The sequence below is a fragment of the Rhineura floridana genome, chromosome 7, assembly GCF_030035675.1.
Source record: "Rhineura floridana isolate rRhiFlo1 chromosome 7, rRhiFlo1.hap2, whole genome shotgun sequence".
NCBI classification, from domain to species: Eukaryota; Metazoa; Chordata; class Lepidosauria; order Squamata; family Rhineuridae; genus Rhineura; species Rhineura floridana.
In genome coordinates, this window is record NC_084486.1 from 82,394,765 (window position 1) to 82,412,264 (window position 17,500).

At 46.4% G+C, this 17,500-nt stretch overlaps 1 protein-coding gene across 1 annotated transcript in view; it reads left to right on the forward strand.

Annotated features, from left to right (window-relative positions):
• CFAP43 (cilia and flagella associated protein 43) overlaps positions 1 to 17,500 on the forward strand; it is a 79,836-nt gene that overhangs the window by 47,846 nt on the left and 14,490 nt on the right. The window contains exons 23-27 of the mRNA XM_061636074.1: positions 2,279 to 2,395; positions 11,459 to 11,671; positions 13,872 to 14,078; positions 15,469 to 15,558; positions 15,660 to 15,740. Of these exons, the coding sequence (XP_061492058.1) occupies positions 2,279 to 2,395; positions 11,459 to 11,671; positions 13,872 to 14,078; positions 15,469 to 15,558; positions 15,660 to 15,740 (708 nt within the window). The remainder of the gene's footprint in view (positions 1 to 2,278; positions 2,396 to 11,458; positions 11,672 to 13,871; positions 14,079 to 15,468; positions 15,559 to 15,659; positions 15,741 to 17,500) is intronic.

The following is a 17,500-nucleotide window of genomic DNA, read 5'->3' on the forward strand; positions in this document are numbered from 1 at the left end:
GTTTTTAAAGATGTTTTGTTTTCATATATTTTAAAGTCTGTTTTTAAGATGTTTAAGAGTGTGTTTAGTGTTTTGTTTGCTGCCCTGGGCTCCTTCTGGGAGGAAGGGTGGGATATAAATTTAATAAATAATAAATAGGTGCTTTTTCATTGCAGTGGGATCAGTGCTAGAACATTTTCAGTGGATTGTACCCATTCAGTAGATGTTGCTTTCTGAAGCTCTTGCAGTCCTCTAGATTATTTATTACAGTTATTTAATTTTACTCCTAGAGTTGGATCCACACTAAGTAAGCTGAACATAATTTTCATTGAAGTCAGTTGGCTTTACTCAGTCATGACTAATGTCCACGTGAGCTTCTTACAAGAGACTAGTTGGAGCAACATGTTGGGGCTTCACTTATAGGCTCCACATAATGACAAGCAGTGGGCGGGAGCACCTCTGACCCATGCAGCTCAGGCATGACATGACATCAGGTTGTAATGATACCATAGAGGATGGACCCTGCAGCAACAATGGTTGTGTCATAATTTAATTATCAACTGGTGCTGCTTGCCAATCAAGCTACCCTGCTGGAACTCCCTCCCCCTTCACCATGACTGGCACTACTGCATGAGCACCATCCTCTTGGGCATCTGCTCACCATTAATGGGGTTGCATGTGGGTGGGGGGAGATTGGTCTTGCTGCAAGTGTTTCCCCTTCCCTTGCTTACCTATACAAGGTGCTCTGTTCTGGCGGATCATTTTCTTTGTGTTCGCTGTGGGGTGTTTGCATCGGCAGACCCAGGGTGCAGTATCTGTAAGGGTACCATGAGAAGAAGTCAGCAATGTTAGCATGTTTCACGAAAGACCGAAGAGGTCCTTTGGGCAAAGTGAGCCGCTTCCTTTATGGAGGGCCCCTTTTCTCCATGGTTTTCTATCACTGAAGTTTCACCATGACAGCTCTGAGGGTGCACAGCCCAGGTACAGAGAGGTATAACCCAGTGCCACACCTTCTGTAAACTGAGATGTGTTTGTTATATGTGGGCGATGGGGGCCCTGCTAGGTGATGTGGCCAATGATTGGATGGGAAAGGCTTTTTCCAGTATTGGGGATCAGATGGGGAGAGAGTTACAGCAATGCAGTTTAGAGTTGACACAGCTTTCACAAATGACAAAGGGGGTGAAGAGAAGACCTGGGAGACAGTTGCAGTGGTCATACAGTTTAGACAGTGTTGCCCATTCCCTTTGCTCATCTGTGTAGAGTGCTCTGTCCTAGTCGTTACAGGGGTGGAGTGGAGTGAAGTGCATTTGTGTGTAATCTGAGGGTAGGGAACCTATGGGGACTCTAGGAGGAAAAGCTTTAACATTGTGCACTGGTTCTCCTGTGTGCTTGGGAGGAGCGCTGCTTGCAAAGTTGTCCCTTTTTAAGTGGAGAGTGGCCCTTGGCAGTGTAAACTTCTCTTTTTGTGCCAAGTGCTCCCATCCTCCATGGTATTCCTTTGCCAGTTTCCCCTTTGGGGACAGCCTGAGGCCAGAGAGGTATAGACCTCCTGCCATGCACCATGTAATCTGAGTGGAGTGTGTGTGTGTGCTGTGACTGAGTGTAATGCCACATACAAACCCCTGTCATTTCAAGCTAGCCATAAAGGGAGGGTTCCATGTTTATGTTCATTATCCTATTGAGCTCCATGGGAGGAAAGTTGCCCACACCAACCCCAGACCTGTTGTAAAAACCCACCCTTAGGTATCCAACGTCCTATATAGGGTGGGTGTGATCTAGCTGGGCTTAGGATGTAGTGCAGCCTTCCCCAACTTGGTGCCCTACAGATGTTTTGGACTACAATTGCAATCAGCCCCAGCCAGCATTGTTGTGCAAGCTGGGCCTTGTGGAAGTTATAGTCTGAAACATCCGGAGGGCACCAGGTTGGTGAAGGCTGATGTAATGCAAGTGGGCCCACCCCCACACCACACCCTGTTTATAGCTGCTCCATAGATAGACCTTGGATGGTTGAGCCCTCCTGCTGGCAGGAGATGTCTTTCCATGGGTGGAAATCTCTCTCCATAACTAGAATGACATTTCTGCTGTATATTAAGACCATTCAGCTTCGGGAGTCTTAGCCATAGAATTGCCCACAGAATGTGTTAGTCTTTAAGGTACTGCAAGATTCTTCATCTGTTGCAGCAAAAAAGAACAAGCACAGCTCCCCATCTGGAAAACTATCCATGTAAATGTTGAATATTCTGTTGAAATAATAGGAAATATACTTCACCCACAGAATCTTTATTTTTTTCCCTGAAAGGCCTTCCACACACACTGCAAAGTTCAGAATTACCCAATGAAAGAACGGAGTTTGGAAGAACAGCAGATGTTGGACAGGATTCTGTATTTAAAGAAGATTGAATCAACAGATCTAAAGGTGGAATCTCTCTTTCCCACTCCTCCTCCCCTCAAAAAACCCCACAAGCAATCCACATTATATTTGTATAATCTGAAATTCAAGGCCATCCTCTTAGACATTTTCCATGTTGAAATAGGTGGATTGAACAAGGTCAGATTGCTCATTTAAAAACTTTAATTTGAATTTTGATCATAGATGTATTCCATAGTTAGCCTTTTTATCCTTATCAGTGAATTTAATTTAATTGCATGAACTGTGTGATATAGCAGTATAGACAGAAAGCACCTTTAAAATATAAAACCAGAACATATAAAGCTTAAATATCCATGTTATAATACTAGCTCTCCTTGAGAATGCATAATGTAGACTACAGAAGGCAATATCCTCATGAATTTGCCCTAATTTTCATTTGACCCATGTCAGTGTTGACCCCTTTGAATGCCTGCCTTATTTGTTTGAGGGGTTTATATTAAGCACTAAGGGCCCAAACAGATGTCATATTACTCATGTAATTACAAATTGAATGAAAAGCACCCAAGAGTCACTCTGGATCAGACCATGGGATGGAAAGAATTTTGGGGGGTGGGTGGTCCTGACCAGGATCCTCATCTTCTCCCCCCACACACACACTGCGGCTCCTATGCATGGGAGCTTTCCTACCAATAAGAATGTCAGTTGGAGAGAGGTGTCCAGATCTGGCCTGCAGGAGGAGAGCAAAAGGGTTAAAAGGAATGTCCCCTATGCTGTAGTTCCAATTCAGAACAGTGGCCCCTGCAGCTACTATTTACTTTTTAAAAATTCATGCAAATAGCAATTGCATGAATAATATCATACCTGTTTTGACTCTATTTGACACATACTGCTTTCAAGAATTCATTATCCCTTTCCAGAATTCCCCTTCATTTTGTGTTCCCTATATTTGTGCTTTTCCCATACCCAAACTCTCTCAAAGGACCTATTCAGATGGTCCGCCCCCAAAGACTGATGGATCCTATTGGTTTTCAGAGGGCTCTGGGGAGTTTTCCAGTTGGCATGGCCAGGTCTTCTGTTGAAGTCCTGGCTGATCTGTGGAATACAGAGATGACCTGGGCAATTGCACTTGAGCATCCTCTCCCAACTAGCAGTGCTCAGAAAGCTCCATGGTATACCCCAGAGCTAAGAGCAATGAAGCGAGAAGAGAGACGGCTTGAGTGCAGATGGAGAAAAACTCCTAACGAACGCAACTGAACACTGATATGTGCTCATGTTTGAGCCTACTCAGTGGCAGTGAAGGTGGTGAAGAAAACTTACTTCTCCCTCTCCATTGCATCCGCAGCTTGCCATCCAGCTGAGCTGTTTAGAGTGGTTAAGAGCTTATAACATACTGGCCCTGGGGACATGGTTGTTGTGCCCCAGACAAAGGGGGAGTTAGATCAGGGAGGGGAGTCAGATGAGGACGAGGCTCCTTGGGGAGTTGGAGGAAGGGAGACAAGTTCTGGCAGTCCTCAAACTGCCATGTCCGGCACTTCCACCGAGGTAGCTCCTGCCCCTCCTGTCGACAGCCCTGTTGTCGGATGTGCTGTCTGGGTCTTGCCCCCTTGCCCCACATGAGGAGGCATGAGAAGAGAGACTTCCAAAGGGTGGAGCTCAGGCAGAGCTGCCACTTATGCACGAAGACCTTCCCTACTTAAGCAGGTGCCTCCCAAGGCACAAGTGCTGAGCCAACTCTCCCCAAACGCTGCAGAGACTGCTTAGCTAGGATAGTTATGGAAAGTAGTGAGTCAGAGTAGACAGGTATATGAAGCACACTGCTTTGGATGTAACTATAATAAAAAGGTGGAAAGACATCACTTCGCTTCAGTCTGAATCCTTCGCCTCTGGGCAGAACAGCTTGATTCAGCCACCACCTCCCTTCACTGACGCTCCCATGACAGAACCCATGGAGGCCAGCAGCGGCACACAAGGGGGTCTGCAGAGAACAGTCAAAGAAGCCTTGTATGCAGAAGTCCAGAACCTCCGCACAGAAATCCAGAATCTCCGACTCGAGAATCAAAACCTCCAAGCCCTGTTTAACCAAGCTGCTCAAGGTGGTGCGGCTCAAGCGGCTGTGCCCTCTGTCCATGTCAAGGGCTAGTGGGATTGCCTCCCCGTTATGCTGGCCAGAGTGACCAGTTTGCCATGTCCCTTGCCCAGTGTGCCAAGCTGAGTTCCCAAATGATGATGTGAAGGCGGTTTTTGTTATCAGTCTCCTGGAAGGGGAAGCTGCCAAATGGGCTACTCTGTTTTTGGTGCAGAACAATCCTGTCTTGACCCAGTATGCCGCATTTGTCGATGCCATGACTGAGATGTTTCGTGATCCTCAGCGGAAGGAGACTGTTGTCCTGGCAGTTGGGAACCCTGAAGCAGGGGAAAAACTCTGTGGGGGTGTACACCAACACATTTCATGTTCTAGCTCAAGAGGTGGATTAGAATAACTCTGCCTTGATGTATTTCTATCAGAATGGACTTAGCGCAGAGGTGCTGGATGAACTGACACACGTCTCCCCGCTGAGCAGTCTCGCAGAGCTGATCCAGTTATGTCTGTAGATAGACAGCCAGCTTGAAGGTCATCGCTTGGAGTGCAAGACAGAAGCCCCATGTTCCCAGGCTCCCATACCACTCCCCCGCACCTGTTTCACCTCTAGCGTGGGAACTTCAACTCTGTCAGGGGCAGAGCCCATGCACATAGGAGGGGTGAGGCCATCCCTGTCGGAGGAGGAGAAGGAGAAGTGCAGGAGGGAGGGTCTGTGTTTGTACTGCGGGAAAGTGGGGCATCTAGCTCAGGGGTGCCCCTACAAAGGAGAAAGGGCTCCAGTGCAGGAAAACGCCAAATCCCAGCTCTCATAGAGGCCAAAGAGTTGGGAGCGGAGCAAGCACCACAGTCTCACTACCGCAGCCAGCACTCCACCTGCCAGTCTGGTTGGTTCTGCCTTCAGGACAAAGCCTCCAGGTCTGCACCATGATACATTCTGGGGCTTCCTCACATTTTATGGACTGGGGTTTTGCTAAGGAGCATGGAGTGCCCACTCAGACACTAGAGAAGCCCTTGTCTGTCAAAACCATTGATGGGCGGTCCTTAAAGTCAGGAACTGTTACTAAGGCTACAGAGATGCTGAGAATGGAAATTCTGGGACATGTGGAAAGCCTGTCATTCTACGTGACCACTCTGCCCTGCTTTCCAGTGGTGTTGGGAATGCCCTGGCTGGTTCAGCACAACCCCACCATTTTCTGGGATGAAGCGGTCGTAGTGTTTACCTTGGGTTATTGTCATCAACACTGCCAACCACAGAAGGAGTCTTCCCCTGCCATCTTGGCTGGAACTGCACTGCAGGAGGAAGCCGTTTTGCTGGAAAAGTATGAGGAGTATTGGGACATCTTTAACAAAAAGGAAGCCAACCAGTTGTCCGCCCTCCCCCCATCCCTGTGACGGTGCCATAAACCTGATGCCAGGGATATGTATACCTTTGGGATGGATCTATTCCTTGTCTGAATCAGAGTTGGGGGCGCTAAGGGAATTTCTGGAGACCAATCTAAAAAGGGGTTTCATTCGGCTGTATCAGTCACCTGCCAGGTCACCTTTACTGTTTGTTAAGAAAAAGAGTGGGGAGCTACATCCGTGTAATGACTACCAAGAGTTGAACAAGATCACAATCCCTAACAGCTATCCCTTGCCACTCATCACCATGACATGCTGGAGTGACTGTGGTCGGCCAAGATCTATACCAAGTTGGATTTGAGGGGAGCTTACAATCTTGTGTGAATCAAGGAGGGGGATGAGTGGAAGACTGAGTTCAAGACTCGATATGGACAGTTTGAGTACTTGTTCATGCCGTTCGGACTATCTAATATGCCTGGGGTCTTCCAGAGTTTTATGAATGACATTTTTAGGGACTACTTAGACCGCTTCATGATTGTGTATTTGGATGATATCCTCATTTACTCGGACTCCCCAGCTCAGCACGAGGAGCATGTGCGGGTGGTGCGGCAGCGCCTCAAATAACATCACCTCTATGCCAAGCTGGAGGAGTGTGGCTTTGATCTAATAACGTTGGACTTTTTCGGATACCGCATTTCTCCCACAGGAGTCGAGATGGACCCAGGCAAGGTCCACAGCATTCTCACGTGGCAGCCTCCTAAAACGAAGGAGGATCTTCAGCTGTTCCTGGGGTTTGTTAACTACTACCATCACTTCATTGTGAACTACTCTGACAAAACCGCACCGCTCATGGGCTATCTGAAGGGTTCAGGTTCCTTTTGCTGGATGGAAGCCGCAAAAAGAGCCTCTGAGGGGTTGAAAGTCCTGTTCGCCTCTGAGCCCATACTGGAGCATGCAGATCCTACGCGCCCTTTTGTAGTGGAGATGGATGCATCAGTTGTGGCCATCAGAGCTGTGCTTTTGCAACCAGCCCAGGGGGCAGAGAGTCTGAGGCTGTGTGCATACTTTTCACAGAAGTTAACAAGTTCCGAGCAAAACTATAATGTGTGGGGAAAGAAGTTATTGGCAATCTGGGATGCTTTTGAAACCTGGCGGCATCACTTGGAAGGGGTGCAACACGAGATAGAGGTTTGCACAGATTTTCGGAGTTTGAAGAGTCTCCACACCGCACACAAGCTGAACCAGAGACAAGTGCGTTGGGCTCAGTTCTTCGCTCACTTTCACTTCAAAATTCATTAAATTCCACAGGCGCAGAACAAGCGGGCAGACGCACTGTCCTGCAAGCCGGAGTATCTGGAGAATCCGACCCCGAGACTGCCGCAACTCATTATACCCTTCAAGAAGATGGTGACAGCTGCATGCCAGGACTCCTGGTCTGAGAAATTGCGCTCAGCACAGGAACAAGATTCTTTTGCCAGGGAGAAGCGGCTGGAACTATAGGGGCAGCCTCCTGGAAGTGCCGCTGTCTTCGCACTAAGAGGAGGGGTGTTGTATCATTATGCAGCAATGTATGTGCCCCTGAGAGACTAAGGTCCTACGTCAGTGTCATGATTCTCCTACTGCTGGACATTTTGGAGTTTTTCAAACCTTGCAAGTAATTACAAGGGAGTTTTGGTGGCCATGGATGAAACATGAGGTGGAGCATTATGTCCAGTCTTGCCCCACCTGTGCCAGAGCCAAACACACTACGGGGCAGCCAGCAGGACTTTTAGAGCTGCTCTCTATGCCCAAGAGACATTGGCAAATGGTGACCATGGATTTCATCACTGACCTCCCCTCCTCCAGGGGAAAACTACAGTTTTTGTTGTTGTGGATGCTTTTACTAAAATGGCTCATTTCATTCCGTGCTCGGAGCTCCCAAACGCACAAGAGATGGCTCAACTATATGTTCAGAACAGGCTTCCGGACAGTTTGGTTTCAGATTGGGGCTCGCAATTTACAGCTCAGTTTTGGTGCATGATGTGGCAACTGCTGCAGAGTGAGCTGAGACTGTTGTCATCTCTTCACCCGTAAACGGACAGACTAAGAGAGTTAATGCCACCTTGGAGCAGTATCTCTGCTGCTATGTCAGTTACCAGCAAGACAACTGGATGTCCTTCCTGCCTTTAGCGGAATTCGCTTACAACAATGTGGTGTGTGCTGCTACTCAGCAGACAGCTTTCTTTGCCAACCTGGGATATCACCCTCGAGCCTTCACCACCCCTAACGTCAGTCCAGCCGTTCCAGTGGCTGAGGACTTTGTACAGGAGCTTCAGGCTATGCAGCAGTTGCCAAAGGAACAATTGGAGAAGGCGAAGACCGACTACAAGAGAGTACCTGATTAACATCGACAGGAGGGACCCAAAATCTGTATGGGAGATAAGGTGTGGCTATCCACTCGCTATTTGCCGACTCGGGCACGATGTCATAAATTGGAAGCCAGAAGATTGAGACCCTTTGAAGTTGAAGTCCAGATCAATCCAGTGGCTTTTCGTCTGAGATTGCCTCTGTCCCTCAAGATTCACCCGGTGTTTCATCGTTCTTTGCTTACTCTGGAGCAGCCCCCTGACCCCCATAAGATAAAAGAGGTGCCTCTACCACCTATAGATGTGGATGGGTAAGAGGAATACAAGGTGGAACATAATTTGGACTTGCAAAAGTGCTGAGGGTGACTGCAATACTTGGTTCACTGGAAAGGGTATGATCAGGCTGAGCATTCTTGGGAGTCAGCTATTGACATCCACGCTCTCGATCTGGTGAGAGAGTTCCACAAAGCCTACCCAGACAAGCCCAAGCCCATGGGGTGGGGGGAAATGGAGCATGGAGGGGGGATGATGTTGTGCCCCACACAAAGGGGGAGTTAGATCAGGGAGGGGAGTCAGATAAGGACAAGGCTCCTTGGGGAGTTGGAAGAAGGGAGACAAGCAGGGAGGGTTCTGGCAGTCCTCAAACTTCCATGTCTGGCAATTCCACCAAGGCAGCTCCTGCCCCACCTGCGAGTCCAATGCATGAGCAGTTGGGAAATGACTCTCCAATCATGCCATCTACTCCTGCCAGGAATCCCCGCCAGACATTTCAAACACTTCCCAGCCAATCAGCATCTTGCTTCCAGAGACCGCGCTGTCACCTAGCGAAGCCCTGCTGTCGGATGGGCTGTCTGAGACTCACACACACGCTTGACCCGCGTGAGGAGGTGCAAGAAGAGAGACTTTCAAAGGGTAGAACTTAAGCAGAGCTGCCGCTTATGCACAAAAACCTTCCCTACTTAAGCAGATGCCTCCCAAGGCACAAGTGCTGAGCCAATTCTCCCCAAATGCTGCAGAGACTGCTTAGCTAGGATAGTTGGAGAAAGTAGTGAGTCAGAGTAGACAGGAATATGAAGCGCACCGCTTTGAATGTAACTATAACTTTAATAAAAAGGGGGGAAGACATCACCTCGCCTCAATCTGAATCCTTCACCTGTGGGCAGGACAGTGGTAGAGCCATCTAAAGCCTGCTGTGACATGTTTGCTAAGCATTTTGAGGATAAAATCGCTTCCATCTCCCGGGATTTGGACTCCACTGTTAATGCTGATGATCCAAGTGGCCCGAGGACATGGACAAGGTACTTGGTCAGGTCTGTGCAACCACCTGTGTCTTGGATCCTTGTCATTCATGGCTGATAAAATCTGCCAGGGAAGGGACAGCTGGGTGGGCCAAGGAGATAATTAATGCTTCTCTCCAAGAAGGACTGGTCCCAGGCTGCCTGAAGGAGACGGTGGTAAGACCACTCCTGAAAAACCCTTCCCTGGACCCAGAAGATCCTAATAATTTTAGACCAGTAGCAAATGTCCCCTTTCTGGGCAAGGTTCACGAGATGATGGTTGCCAACCAGATCCAGGTACTCTTGGAGGAGACAGATTTTCTAGATCCATTTCAATGGGATTTGGCCTGGGTTTGGTACGGAAGTTGCTTTGGTCACCATGTGCCATGACCTGTGTCGGGAGAGAGACAGGGAGAGTGTGATTCTGTTGATTCTGCTTGATCTTTCAGAGGCTTTCGATACCATTGATAATTGTATCCTTCTGGGGCAATTGTCCAAGTTGGGTGTTGGGGGCCCACATTGCAGTGGTTTCATTCTTACTTGGATGGCCAGCTCCAGAAGGTGGTTCTTGGGGAGCATTGCTTGGTTCCCTGGGCTCTCAAGTATGGGGTCTCATAGGGGTTCTGTACCCCATGTTGTTTAACATTTCCATGAAACTGCTGAATGGGGTCATACAGAGTTTTGGAGTGCAGTGTCATCAGTATGCTGATGACACAGAGCTCTATTTCTCCTTTTCATCTTCTGCAGGTGAGGCAATGGATGTGCTGAATCAGTGCTTGGTTGCGATAATGGACTAGATGAGGGCCAATAAACTGACACTTAATCCAGACAAGACTGAGATGCTGGTGGTGGTGGTTTCTCTGACCAGCTGAGTGGTGTTAGGCCTGCTCCAGATGGGGTCATACTTTCTCTGAAGGAGTGGTTCATAGTTTGGGGGTTCTCTTGTATCCACTGCTGTCACTTGAGGCACAGGTGGCCTCAGGAACGTGGAGTGCCTTCCATCAGCTTAGGCTGGTGGCCCAACTGCAACCCTGTCTGGACAGGGATAACCTGGCCACAATTATCTATGCTCTGGTAACCTCAAGGTTGGATTATTGCAATGCACTTTATTTGCGGCTACCTTTGAAAACAGTTCGGAAGCAGAATGCAGCTGCCCGATTGTTGACAGGTTCAAGGTGAACAGAGTGTATAAGACCTATCCTGTTCCAACTGCATAGGCTGCCTATACACTTCTGAGCCCAGTTCAAAGTGCTGGTTTCGACCTATAAAGCTCTTTAGGACTCAGGACCCCAATATCTTCTGGAACACCTCTCCTGATATGAATATACCCGGACCCTTAGATCTTCCTCTGAAGCCCTTCTCCAGGTCTCCCTCTTTCAGAGAAGCTCGGAGGGTGGTGTCAAGGGAGAGGGCCTTTTCAGTTGTGGCTCCCCATCTGTGGAATATGCTTCCCAGGGAGATCCACCTGGCGCCATCATTGACACCTTTTCGGCACCAGGTAAATATGTACCTTTTCTCACAGGCATTTGATAGTCTGAGATGATGTTTTGTTTTTAGTACGATGAAAAACCTTCCTGTGGCTGTGTGGGGGTGGTATAGCTATTGTTCTGTTGTTATTTATTGTTATGTTTTTATAGTCTGTTTTATTTGTTTTGTTTAACATTGTGTAAGTCGCTTGGGGACCTTCAGGTATCAAGCAACTACTACTACTACTGTTACTACAACTGTTACTACTACTACTACTACTACTACTACTACTACTACTACTAATAATAATAATAATAATAATAAATAGTAAATTCTACCACAATGTCATGTTAACGAACCCCTGTAATAGGAGGCATGCTTCTAATCAAGGAAACTCCTCAAACAAAAACCTGTACTTCAATATATTAGTTATTCTTTAAAGTGCTATAATTTCAGCAGGGGAAAGAGACCCTGCAGGTGCTAGGAAAAGTCTCTGTGGACTCGTGTGTGCCCATGGATACCCTGTTTGCAACCCCTGTTTCACAGCATCTATGTGTACCAGTATTCTGAGCTGCTCTGTTGTTTTATACCTCCCTAGCTTCGAAGGCAAATCGTTGAATTTGAATCTCAACCTTCAGGCATTAAAGAGGAAGGAGAAAAGACAGAAGAAGGGGAGAAGCAGGAAGAAGAAAAAGTAGATGCCCTGGTGGGGAGCCTGAGTTCACGTTATGGTGGAGATACATCCATTTTATACCATCAGCTGGAACTGCACACTCGGGAGGAGAAGATTAATCAGATTATATTGCTACGGGTAACTTTTTCATATGTGTTTTTTATTTCATTAACAAAATCAAGTCAAAGCTGTTCACCATTCCCTGTAAGACGTTATCCCTCTGAATGAAAGACTGAGATGGCCTTTTTGATTAAAGACATGATCCACCTTCACCACTGTTTTACTAAATAGGTTCCTTGATTTGCATTGAGCAGCTCAGTGCTGCTCCTGGATCTTCTCTGCTTCGTGGCCCCTCGGGCACCTCAGTACCACTTCTAAATTTGGCAGTGTTGTGTAACACACACACAGACACCCACGCACGCAGTTGTATAGCAGCACAGTGGGTCTAAAAAAAAAAATTATTGCATCAAAGGAATACTTTTTTGTTTAAAAAAAAAAAAAGCTCAGTGGTAGAGCGTCTGCTTTGAATGCAGATGGGAGAGACTCCTGCCTGAAGCCCTGCCAGTCACTGTGGACAATACTGCGATGGATCAGGGTTCTGACTCAGTATAAGGCAGCTTCCTCTGTTGCTGGGCTTAAAAGGGATCTGTTTAAAAATAATGGGGAAGGAAGGGAGTGGTTGGAGGACTCATTGGCAACCAGGACATACCAGGGCAAGCATGCAAAAATGTGGGTTTTACCAGCCACATCACTGACCATTCCTCCTGTCAGATGGATCAGAAGTGCTTTGCCTGTCCCCAAGGGACGGAACTAGCACTGCAATCTGTAACAATCAGAAAAAAACCAGAGCTTGGAAAAGTTACTTTTTTGAAGTACAACTCCCATCAGCCCAATCCAGTGGCCATGCTGGCTGAGGCTGATGGGAGTTGTAGTTCAAAAAAGTAACTTTTCCAAGCTCTGAAAAAAACACTATAGAATCATAGAATAGTAGAGCTGGAAGGGGCCTATAACGCCATCAAGTCCAACCCTCTGCTCAATGTAGGAATCCAAGTTTACCCAGCAAGTGGCTGTCCAGCTGCCTCTTGGATGCCTCCAGTGTCAGAGAGCCCACCACTTCCCTAGGTAATTGGTTCCTTTGTCATACTGCTCTAACAGTTAGGAAGTTTTTCCTGATGTTTATAACTCAAGCCCATCTGGGATGAGTGAAGTGAGGTAACAATGATATATCATGTGGCTGCTCCAGCACTTGTAGCAAAGCTGGACACTCCATAGTGCTATTAACTGACTAGCCCAAAATATTCTGATTCTAGCACGTTGCAAGTAATTAGCAGGTTAAGATTCAAACGTCATGATGGGGCGGCCACATTCATTGTTTGTGTGGCTTCTTTGTTAATGAATAAACCAGAGGGATGAGGCCCTCTAAACTTTACACCAGTAGGTTGCCTGGATGAGGGAGCTGAGGCCTCCCCCTGCTTAATCACACCGTACTCTGTAAGTAAAGGCACATTTCTCCCTTTCATACTGGCCATTTCTCTGAAATTGTGATACTTCATTTGTTTTTTACACTCATCATTTAAAAGGGAATGATTGATCGCAGCCCCACGAATGACAAATGTGGCTGCCCCATCATGACATGTTTGGACACAAACCTCTTAATTATTTGCAATATGCTAGAATCTGAATGATATTTTGGCCAGACAGTTAATAATACTCAAGGAGAGTTCAGGCTGATTGCCTTCTAGCTATGTCATTCTAGGATTCTGTGGATTAAGGTATCCTTCAACAGTCAGTAAATATGAAATTATCTTTTGGTGGATACTTGTTAATGTGACATGTGTGTGTTTGCATTATGATGCAGATGTTAATTAAAAATGACTTGCTATTAGAAAAGAATGCTATCGCTGAGAATGCTATTCCAGAGTGTAAAACAAAGCTGACATTCTTTGTTGGATCAACTTCCATTGGGAAGTGTGTAAGATGTTGAACTTCATAAAGCTCTTTTTTATGAAAGGTGCTTTTGAGTGTATATAATAGGTATGATGCCCAGTACTTCAGAAAGAATTTTGAATTTTCATTCAAAAAAAAGATAACCCACAAGTTTCCTCAGTTGCTAATATATTGGGCATGTACGTAGCCCAATTCTTAAGGCTGATGTTCCACTCTCAAACTTTCCTTCTTTTTCTGTCTAATGGTTACCAGTAGGAACAGTGAAAACCAAAGCAGAGTCCCTAGAGACAGGTGATCAGAGCTGCTGTCAGTCATTATGAGGACTAGTCTATGAGGCTCATTAAGTGGACTGGGATTTGCAGTACTGCCATTTTCTTACCTGCTATTTCAGAACATAATTTACAATGTGAAGAATGCTTTCAATAAGGAGTTTGACAGTGTCACCCGAATGAAAGAGCTGGAAATTGGACGTGTGAAAGAGAGGAACGTGAGGATCTCAGAGATCTTGAATAAGCTGGAGATTCATGAGGAAATTTGGGTGCCAACTCTTTCAGATGCAGAGAAGCCAGATCGAGCACTGATAGTTCTGGAATCAGAGGTTGGTTATCTGAAATTCAAATTGTTCTCACCTTCTGCACTAAGAATACACATGTAACCTGAGAAGTAACATCTCTCAAAAGAGTAATGCATCCATGTGATGACATTTGTCATGGCATGTACTTTGGCCCTAATACTCCCAGGCAGGCAGATGGAGTTACTTGCTTTAGTGCAGAGGTGGGAAACAGGATCTAGATGCAGGCCAGATCCTGAGCTCCCTCACCCCCCAGCAGGCCACTTTGATAGATGGGTGGGGCTGCCCACCTGGCAAACAGCTGGCTTCATCATGACATCAGATGACCCATTTTCCCTTTGCAGTGCAAGAAGATCTCAGTCAATCCAAGCAGAGCTTGAAGTTACCATTGGTCAACTGACTGATGGTGACTTAAGGCCCCTCCTTGAATCAGCTACTTTCCAGAATTCCCAGTACTCCTGAGGGTATTGAAGTCATTGCTAATCAGCTGATCAGCAATGAATAGGAACTCTAGAGTATAGCCAATCCCAACAGGGCTTGGTCAGCACTGATCAGCTGATTGGCACTGATTTGAAGCTTTGCTTGCAGCAAGGATCTGCTCCACTTAGGAGCCCCACTTGGAACTTCTGAGTAGAACCAATTGTAGCCGGGCTTGCATTGAGCTCCATATTTAAATGCAGCCAAATAAAATGCGTGCTTGCCAAGAAAAAATTAGGAGTGCATTTTAAGGCTCCCAATTGCTCCTTTGCAATCCATGCCTTTACCTACCCACATTTTATGTTGTATATGATGTCAGATGTGCGGGCAGGTACATATGGCTTGGGGGAAATGGCCTCATACAACACATTAGTACCACTGCTATCTCTAATTAGGCCTGTGCACTGGAGGTTTCTCAATGCGCATAGGGGATACCTGTCTTAAACTGTGTTTTTTTAATGGTTACTGTCCCTTATTTATGTTTTGATATCTAGTTTTCAGTTTTGTTGACTGCTCTGTGCATGCAAAGACAGAAAAGCAGGCTAAAAATAATAAATCCTTTTATAAGTGTTATGGCACTATAACAAAATTAAGAAATATTACAATAGGCAAAAATATCATGCTTTAATTTGGATTCCTGCATTGAGCAGGGGGTTGGACTTGATGGCCTTATAGACCCCTTCCAACTCTACAGTTCTATGATATTAAATATTCTGCAATAAGAACATATTATAAGAACACAGACCTACTGGATCAAACCAAAGTATTGTCTAGTCCTGTTTTCCACAGTGGCTACAAGGCCCTGAGAGAGTTTAGTATTGCTGTTAAGCAGGGATGCTAAGAAAATGATACTGGTATTTTTCAGGGGTGGGAGGAAAACATGAATTCTCAGACAGTCTATTTCTAGAAAAAGATGAATCTGAAACTTTTGTCTTCCCAGATCAAAGCAGAAAAGTACTTGACCCCACTGCAGAAAGCAAAAGAAAAAATTATGGCTAGAATTAACTATAAACGGCGTCTTGCTGCTCAGGTAGTCTGGTGACAATAGTGCTTTATTTTATACATTTTTGCTTTTCTGACGTCATGCTCTGTGTTAACATTGTTATGTCTTAACTTTGTTTTTGTTTTCAGGAGGACAATGCAAGAGAGCGTGGCCTTTTGGACATGATGAATGGAGTCCTTGAAATAAAAAAAGAAGATATTTTAAAGATGGTGAGTCCTGTTTTTATCAAGCCACTGTTAAAAGTGTTCACATGTCAACAAAGGAATATAGCATTAATCTCATAAAGAGACCTCACTTTTTCCAGGAGTGATCTCTCTTGGGCTTACTATATTGCCCTTAAAATAGCCCTAAATTAAACATGTCTTGCTGTGCCTTGCCTTGTCTACATCAATCACCATAATAAGGAAAAAGAAGACAATTAAACCATATTGAGATTTAGGATGGTCAATTTAAGGTGACAGATAAAAGTATAGAGCAGCAGCGGGAATCTGCATTCAAAATAATTATAATTGGATCATGATGTTCACTGGGTTAAAAGCATCTTGTACAAATGTGCTCGTCATAAATGCAGCTGATTTGCCATTGGACCTTTTGGGATGCAACAGTCTCAAAGTCTTAAACTATCGTTTAGGAAACCAGGTACAAGCATTGGCTCACATGTTCCCCCCCCCCCAACATTCCTTCACGCACCATCTTTGGTGCTACAGTCTAGTCTTTGTAAACAAGATGCTTTGTAAACAAGATCACTGAGAGTAGACCTTTCGATGCCACACACCCTCCGCGGGGGTAAAGGACCCATTAGGAGGGTCCGCCCCAGGCACTTGATGGATCCTGATGGATTCCTGAATGTACTTGGGGACTTTATGGAGCCTGCAGATGGGCACTCGGTCGAGACCCTGGTGGAGGAGTGGAATAAGGCGATCACTGGGGCATTAGACCGGGTGGCTCCGAAATGCCTTCTCCCCCTGAATAGAGCTCAGACAGCACCATGGTATATTCCACGGTTATGAACTGAGGTGGGAGGTGAGACGGCTAGAGCGCCGGTGGCGGAAATCTCGCTCTGATGACGATCGGACACGGGCTAGAGCGGCTGCAGCAGCCTACCATGTGGCAATAAGGGCAGCAAAAAAGGATTTTTATGCTGCCTCTATTGCGTCCGCAGAGTGCTGTCCCAGGAGGCTGTTCCAAGTGGTCTGAAGCCTGGTCGGTCCAGTTGCTTCGGAACCTATGGAACATTCTAAGACCTCCTGTGATGAGTTTGCAAAGCACTTTGCAGATAAAATCGATCGTCTAAAGAGTGCGATTCCGCATGCTATGGAGCAAGCCAGAATCAGCCAGTGGTTCTCTGGTGGTGTGGGATCGGTTCCAGCTTCTTCCTTCTGATGAAGTGGACAAGGTGCTTTCAACCTTAAGGCCAACCACTTGCTTACTAGACCTTTGCCCGTCGTGGCTCATTATGAGCTGCAAGGACAGTCTGGGCGAGTGGATCAAGGCAGTGGTAAATGTGTCCTTGGAAGAGGGCATAATGCCATCAGCCCTCAAGGAGGCAGTAATAAAACCAATTTTAAAGAAGCCCTCCTTGGATCCCCAAGATTTGAACAACTTTCGCCCAATCTCAAACTTACCATTCTTGGGCAAGGCAGTTGAGCGAGTGGTGGCAAAGCAGTTGCAAGCACAATTGGAGGAAGCGGATTATCTGGATCCATTTCAGTCAGGTTTCAGGCCTGGACATGGGACTGAAACAGCCTTGGTTGCCTTGGTGGATGATATGAGGAGAGCGTTGGATAGGAGTGAGTGCACCTTCCTTGTCCTCCTGCACCTCTCAGCGGCTTTTGATACCGTTGACCACAGTATCCTTCTGGATCGCCTGGAGGGGTTAGGCATAGGAGGCACTGTATTGCAGTGGTTCCATTCCTTCCTCTCTGATAGGCACCAAAGAGTAGCATTGGGGGATGAGGTTTTGGACCCT